Genomic DNA, 8,015 nt, shown 5'->3' on the forward strand with positions numbered 1-8,015 from the left:
GCAGAGTAACGTTAAGTAATTTAGTCCCAAGTAATCAAGATATTGCTAATCCCAAAATGGCCCCAGAATTTGTACAGCTCATTGAGATCCTCGTCATGTGGTAAAGACCAAAGAGACCCTACAGAGTTCAACAATGGTTGAGTATTCTAAAGATCTGCTATAAGAACCTGTTCTTGCGTGTGTGCAAAGGTGTGAACAATAAGCCGAATAGTAGGAAGAGGAAACCCTACAAAGGGAACAACCAAGAGAGCTGTTCAACTCTGGAACTTAAGACCGAGCTTATTTTTCTCGTTAAGTAGCTGAAAGCCAGAGTACCGTCATAGTTTTTTTTGCTCGTTTTGGCTGATAGAAATAGGCACTGCTTAGAGGTAGACTTTTTAGGTTTGAAGCTAGGAAGTCGCTGTTCTATGTCAATCTTATGTCTAGTGATAGAACGTTCTCCCTCTTCTATCCTCAATAATCAGTATAAACCTAGATCCTTGCTAGTTTATATCCAGTAAAGTCTGATCTTACACATCATCCATTAGGGTTTAGTACGTCCCTGATAACCAGAAGTAGGTTACACTGCTTGAGCTAGTTACTTAACACCCAGCTAGTGGTTGTTCACGGTGGTGGAGCTATGGAAGAGATCAGAAGTGATGACATAGAGAAGCAAGATGAAGTTATGTTACCTGGCTTCAGGTTTCATCCAACGGATGAAGAGCTTGTCAGGTTCTATCTCAAAAGGAAGATCCAGCAGAAGTCTCTTCCCATTGAGCTTATTAGGCAGCTGGACATCTACAAGTTTGATCCATGGGATCTCCCAAGTAAGATTCTGTAAATCCCTTGTCAACTATCTTTTGTTTCTCTGCAGTCTGCACAGACCAACAAAGAGATATGGTCATATGAAGCCTTTATATTCAACGATAAAACTACTACTGGTACATATGCATGCTCCATCTTTGAAACCTTGTATTTTGGTAGATATTTTCTTTCCCACTCGTTTCAGAAGAGAACTCTGAGGATTTTGCATGCATCTTTTGGTTACTGTTTCTTTGAGGTTGTGCTCAGCAAATAAAAGAAGTTTACTATTCCCTCCGTCCTAAAAAGGATGCCATGATTTGTCTAAATTTGGATGTATCTATACACTAAACACTAAAGTGTCTAGATACATCCGAATTTAGATAAATATGCGACATCTTTTTTAAGACGGAGGTATTACATCGGATGTTTTTTCCACCTATTTTGTAATACTCACGACTAGATAGCACCCTTTGTATCATGAAGCCAACCAGTTTTTGGCGGTTAACCCTAGGAAAATATTTATAGTAACATTTTCAAGTCAGCCATAATAGCATCTTACTCGTATAGTTGTTTTTGGAGTAACCACTACATAAGCATGCACTTTAGCACACAGATACTAGATGTATGTTATCACACCATTCCATCTTTGAGTTTATATGATCACCCATGTAGGTTCTTATTGATTTTGGCTTTAGTGGTATATCACTATTGTTAAGGCTAAATAACTGACTAACAGGTTTAAAAGTTGAGTTCTTAAGGATAAAAAAAAGGCAAGCAAGCATGATTCATCTGCATTTATCACTTCATATTCTTGACCAAAATTGCACCAAATGGATAAGCCTAACTTAACTGACCTGTAGTCACATATAAAGTTTGACGATACACAGCATGAAACTTCTTCTTGGTGACAACTACTTACAAAATTAATTTCTTTTCTGAATGCAGAACTAGCAAGTACCGGGGAGAAGGAGTGGTATTTCTACTGCCCAAGGGATAGGAAGTATCGGAACAGCACAAGGCCTAACAGGGTAACTGGAGCTGGCTTCTGGAAGGCCACTGGAACTGACAGACCAATTTACTCCTCTGACGGGAGCAAGTGCATAGGCTTGAAGAAATCTCTCGTCTTTTACAAGGGTAGAGCGGCCAAAGGCGTTAAAACTGACTGGATGATGCATGAGTTTCGGCTGCCATCACTCACCGACCCTTCATTGCCACAGAAGAAGCCACTGGAGAAGACTATTCCACCAAATGTAAGCAATTTACATCCTGCAATATTTGTGAGAAACAACTCTGAATTAGTGACTAAGCATGTAATTATAATGCGACTTACGTGGGATAAAAATCTACAATATCCTCTAAACCTTTAAAAAAATGCTGCCACTTCAACATTACATGTCTTCCATATATACTGAGATAATATGCAATATATTTCCTTTCAAAACTGATAGCTGAAATATGAACTCCAAAATGTAAATAAATGTACATATATCAGCAAGTAAAGGTTCAAACATGGTAAATTTTTCATTGTCACATACAACTTTGTTTGATATTTCATATACTGTTGAAAGTCTAAAATAATATATAATTTATCTTTCACATTGAAAATCACTAAACCGCATTTTTTTTTATAATTTCCCCTCATGAGCAGGATTCCTGGGCCATCTGCAGGATTTTCAAGAAAACCAACGCCACAGCACAGAGAGCGCTCTCACACTCATGGGTCTCTCCTCACTTATCCAGCACAAATGGAACCTACATTCCTCCTCATTTGCAAAACACACATAGAAGTCGGCATGCCTCAGAGAACACATCATCTGCAATGACAAACATCATCTCCTCCAACATACAGTTCACTGGCAGTGGATACTTTCCTTCAGTAGTTTCCTCCTGTCAGAACACACTCAGCATCATTGACAGCATCAGCAGGCCACCTACATCCATACTTCTCCCTCCATCAGATGCAGAACATCAGGCCATGAGTATCCTCTCAGCAATCCCCCTTGATCTTCAGGCTGGGATGGACATTGCATCTATGGTTCTGAACCAATCCTCCATTACACTCTCCAACATGGACAGATCAACGCCCACAAACATTGAGTTTGCTCAGCCGCAACAATGCAATAGCAACATGATCAACAGATGCATGGTCGACTTTCCTGATATCAGCAACAACATCGACGGAGCTCCACGGTCCATCAGTTTCCCGTACAACCTGCAAGGGCCACTTTCTGATGACTGGAGGGCGAACGTTCCTTGGGACTCACTCCCTTGCACCACTGAGGTCACCACGAATTACCAGCCGACCAAGTGCTACACTTGATTTGTACTCTGTAGCAATGTAGATTTTGTTTTAGAATGCAGTAGAGAAAAGTAGCAATGTTGATTTGGTTTCAGAATGCAGTAGGGATTAGTGTCTGCCTCTATCTGCTAGTATTACTGTTAGCATGAAGAGGTATTAGAAATTCGGTCTGTTAACAGTAGGGCAGTGTTAGTGACCAGCGCCAGCGCCAGCCTTGGAACTAGTATTTCGATCTGTTAACAGTGAAGCTAACAGAGTTATTAGAAAGCAATGTGCCACTATGTAAGGAATTAGCATGCATTCATGGAACTGATCACCCTTCTGTGCAAGTTGTTGTAGCTCTCTCATATGTAAAGCTGTAAGCGTGACTCAGTTCCAGTTTTGTCCATAGTTGCATGTACTGCAGAATTGTGCTATGTATCTGTTTCGACGAGCTATATACTACTTCGTACCTCTGATCCTCACCACTTCACTATTTCTCAAGGAACTATACTGAGTATCTCTGATCCTCTCGACTTCATCTTTTTTCTCTCTAGTATTTGAGAACATGGAGTGTTGTCGGTGCACATACCTTCTGCAGAAAGATCGTTAGTATCAGAAGAAACAGCTCGCTTGCTTGACGTCAAAGATCGTGTTGCGAACGGCAGGACTTGGTTTCTGAAGTGGCGGGGCTTCGTCGAAACTGGTTAGTTCACGACGCATGGCGGCGTGCGATCCAGTGCCACGGCGAGCGACGGCGCTGGTGCTGCCCCGTTTGCGCACCGGCGCGAGGCAGTCTCGATGGGGGCATTTCGCCGAACGACTGGCGCGCCGCCCAAACCGGGGCTTGCGGTCTGCGATGTATCAGAGCCGCTTGCACCATGGAAGCACTGTCCCTGCTCATGTTGAGTCTGCGATCTCTACGGAGCAGACGGGGAATTTTTTTGACGTTTCCGGTGGCCGGCCAGATGATGCAGGAGCAGTTGCCGGCCTGCCGCCAGGACATGCGGAGAATTTGATGTTTCAGATTAGCACAAGGCCACTGAAATTTATCGCTCAGTTTGGCTGGTACAAATGGGCCGACATCTATTGCAAGGGCCCGTTAAGGATTAGACAGGCCCATTGGAGAACGTTTGGCCTATTCAACAATAATGAGCTCCCATCTAAAACAACAATCATGAGCTCCACTACAAAAAAAAAACAATAATCATGAACATGTGGAAGTTGTTGGCTAGCCCTTACTGACACAAAATATGATTGTGAACTATGATTGTGGAAGTTGTTGGTTTTACTTCAAAATCCATTTGATAAGTCGACAGAGAAAACCTAGCCCATCCTGACCCAAATTCCGTATATGGCTTGTATATTTCTAAAAACTGTGGGATTTTTATAGCTCTTTGTGCTACTGTTGATGATTATTAATAGATCGGAAAAAAAAATTAAAAAAATAAAATTTTCTTATAACATGCTAGCTCCCGAATAAGTTAAGGATAGAAGTTTTATCCAGGCATGGAGGTACCCATGGAGACTGAACCGGACAAGCAAAGGTGTAGAGGCCATTTTTCCCATGGATCTTATTGGGTAGGTACTCGCAAACTACCGACTCGAACATGGGTGTAATTTATCTCTACGGATACCCGTCGCATACCCATATGACATGTGGTTCTCGTATGGCAGTGATACAAATCTATGTGTACGTCCCAAACTAGCAAATTTCCTAGTAAACACCCTCTCTTCTGTCACTCCTCCCCATGGCACCTATACATGCAATCAGCACTACTAGGAAACACAGTGGCACAAGGTTTCAACTTTCTGTGGCGCATATGCCACGCGTCATAGAAGACTCGCCACTAAATTTTATTTCTATAGGGAAAATTCAAAAAAAAACAATCAAAATTCAAAAAAATCAGGAAAATAAAAATTTAAATAATCTCGAAAATCCCAAATATTGGAATTTTTCAACATCTAATCGCACTACAAACATAACTCAAATGATATCCTCGCGAATACCGAGCAGAAAAAAAGGCCCCCGCGTCGCTCCTCCCCTGGGCGACACGGGCGGCGACACCAGCCTCCAATAACCACCCCTCCCCCTCTGCCCACTCCTCCCCTGCCGTCGCCGGTGGTCTCCGCCGGGCAAAGCCCGCGCGGAGAGGCGGCGGCAGGACCTGTTCTCTCTCCAGCCGGCGGAGGCTAGCTCGCGGATTGGGGAAACCGCGGCGGCGGGATGCGGTGTGCGACGGTCGCGGCGGCGTGCTGCGGGCGCGGCGGCGCTACTGGCTTCGGCCTGCTCGTGGTGGCTGTGCGGGTGTGGCGGGCGCGGCGGCGCCGGAGTGGTCGGGCTCGGCCGGGCCGGATCTGGGCCTTGCGGGCCAGCTCGGGCACGGGAGGTCTGGGCGTCGTGGCGGTGGTGGTGCTGGCTAGCGAGGGGCCCCTGGCCGTGGACGTGCTGGTTGCAGCGGCCGCTGGTTGGTGGTGGTGTGCCGGGGCGGAGACCCCGGGCAGCGGCGGCGTCATGGTGGGCGAGGTGGTCGACGGTGCTGGTGCGCATGATGGCGTGCTCCGGCTTCCCTGCCGGTGAAGGAAGCCTCGGCGGGAGGGTGCTTGCTCCGGGCGAAAGCTCTGCCCGACTTGGTCGGTGCCGACGATGGCGACGCCTCAGGGCGCCGTTCCCCTTCTTGGAGGCATCGTCGTGGAGCTTCTACCCTCTCATGCCTTCGAGGATTCGTGCCCTCCGGGTGAAAACCCAAGCTCTTGCCTCGGCCGGTGACATAGGCATCCCCAATGGGTCTGCCGAAGATAGTACCCAGGGTTTGCTTTAGGCCCACGACTCGATGAATAAGAAGATTCGGAAGCCCAAGTTGTAATCAAGGAAAGCTAGAGTTGTATTAGGAATACTACTTGTAATCTTACGGGACGGGTTGGAAACCCTCCCGGACTCTGTAAACTTGTGTATTACGAATCCCTCGGCTCCACCTCCTATATAAGGGGGAGTCGAGGGACAAAGAGAGGGATCGATTCATTGTTCACGCAACCCTAGTTTTCATAATCGTCGAGTACTTTCGGCTGAAACCTTCGAGATCTACTTGCCTTCTACTTCTAACTAAACCCTAGTCTATAATACGTAGGCATTGATAAGTTAATCCCTTGTCAATTGGCGCCGTATGTGGGAATTAGAGGTGTCAAGGAGCTGATCTCGATGGCACGTTCAAGATCGTCGACTTCATCAACTTCGAGCAACGCGATGGACAGAGGTAAACAGATCGAAACTGGTCTAGTCGATTTTGTTCCTCACCCGCCCTCCCATTTGGATGCATATGCGTATCTGGAGGAGCCCATGGAGATGACGTTTGGAAGGTTCCACTTTCGCGTCGAGAAAGAAGGAGTGTATCGTCTCGAAATTCCGATCTCGTCGGGATTATCAGCGATCGATCCCGATTTTTCGAGCCCGACATCGTCAATCGAGTAAGGCGACGAGGAGACTTCATCGCCACGCTTCATCAGCACCAGGGCAAGTGAAAAACTCGCCAAGATCTTCAGCGACATGTCCTTCGAGTCGTCTGCGGACTCCAATATAAGCAGCGATTCTGACAGTGTCGATAGTTTCGACTTCATCGACAAATCCACCACTGTCGGGAAAAGTCTTCGCCGATCTATACGACGGTGTCACCAATCTCGACAAAATTCAAAAAATAAAGCATCATCAGATCTATGCAATCGGAGAAACAAGCCGACCTCAGGAGCAGACATCAGAGAACTTCGACGAGGCGGGAAATCCGTTTGTCGACCCTGCAGATCTCACGCGAGGTCTGGGAACAAAATATATCGGCACAAGGACGCGAGAGATGGTGCAATTTCCACAGGCAGTATGGGATCGAGTCGACAGAGCTATCAATGGTACAGAGCCGATGACTGTAACAGCGACACCTGAGGAGTTACAAGCATATCAATATAGGCTCGCTCGAACTAGGCGAGAACTCGAGAAACAGAAAATCGCCTTGGACAAGAGGCAAGAAGCAGCATCAGCATCAAGTAGGCGCAGAGCGGAGATGAGTCGCCAATCAGGTACTTCGGGAAGTAGTCACAGAGAAGCTCGCAATAGGGCAAGGTCTCGACTAAACAACATACCTGAAGCTGAGAGGGAAAATCTAGTTCAAAACCTAAAGAGGCTCCCAATGGATAGGGGGAGAGAGGCGGGCGACGGAGGCGGTCTCGTCGCTTCCCTTCTTGGAGGCGTCGTCTTTGGAGGGCGTGAACTTCACTCGGCGAGGGTGGTTTGTTTGCCAGACTGCATTGCCTTACCGTCTGCGTTGGAGGATGCCGAGGCGGCGGCCTCGGGTAGGTGGCTGTGAGCCGGGGCGGCGGCCCCGAAAGGCGGTGCGGCAGCATCTCTATGGTGCAGGGATGCGTCTTGCCACGGCTTGGGTGGCGACCCTGGCTGTGTGGCGGTAGGGAAGTCGGCTCGGTCGGACGCGTCCTAGAGGGGACAGTCGGACGTTATGTCGGGGCGGCGGCCCCGAATGAGTTGGTGTGATGCCCGTGGTCTGCGGCCTTTTGCCCTGTGCAGCTTGGGTTGCGGGTGGACGGTTCGTGCGGTGTCGCAGCTCGAGAGCAAGCGGTGGTACGTCGGGGCGGCGGCCCCGGAAGGTGGTGGTCTTGGTGGACGCGCAGGGCGCGACGGAGCAGCGGTATGTCGGAGCGGCGGCTCCGAATGTTCGTCATCTTCGAGGTTGCTTGACCTTGGGTCGCTTGGGCGATAAGGTGACTCTCGACGGTGGGCTTGGGCGGCAACGACAATGGCGTTGAGCATGGTTTGGTTGTTGCAAGACCGTGTTAGTCGGCTCCGTCCCGGCGTGTCCGAATGTCTTCAGGTTGGCCTTCTCTGCTGTGAAGTCGAAGCTGCCTTTGGGTGGTGTACGATGACCTTCGAGGGGCGGTTCGACGGTGAAGGTCC

General features: G+C 47.9%; 1 protein-coding gene across 1 annotated transcript; it reads left to right on the forward strand.

Moving 5' to 3' along the window:
• Window positions 1-447: 447 nt before the first annotated feature.
• Window positions 448-3,374, forward strand: LOC127310038 (putative NAC domain-containing protein 94). The gene is made up of 3 exons (XM_071822875.1): window positions 448-806; window positions 1,729-2,033; window positions 2,432-3,374. The coding sequence occupies exons 1-3, from the start codon at window positions 620-622 to the stop codon at window positions 3,101-3,103; spliced, it is 1,164 nt and encodes a 387-aa protein (XP_071678976.1). The 5' UTR covers window positions 448-619; the 3' UTR covers window positions 3,104-3,374.
• Window positions 3,375-8,015: the final 4,641 nt, after the last annotated feature.

Source organism: Lolium perenne, chromosome 6 (assembly GCF_019359855.2).
Source record: "Lolium perenne isolate Kyuss_39 chromosome 6, Kyuss_2.0, whole genome shotgun sequence".
NCBI lineage: Eukaryota > Viridiplantae > Streptophyta > Magnoliopsida > Poales > Poaceae > Lolium > Lolium perenne.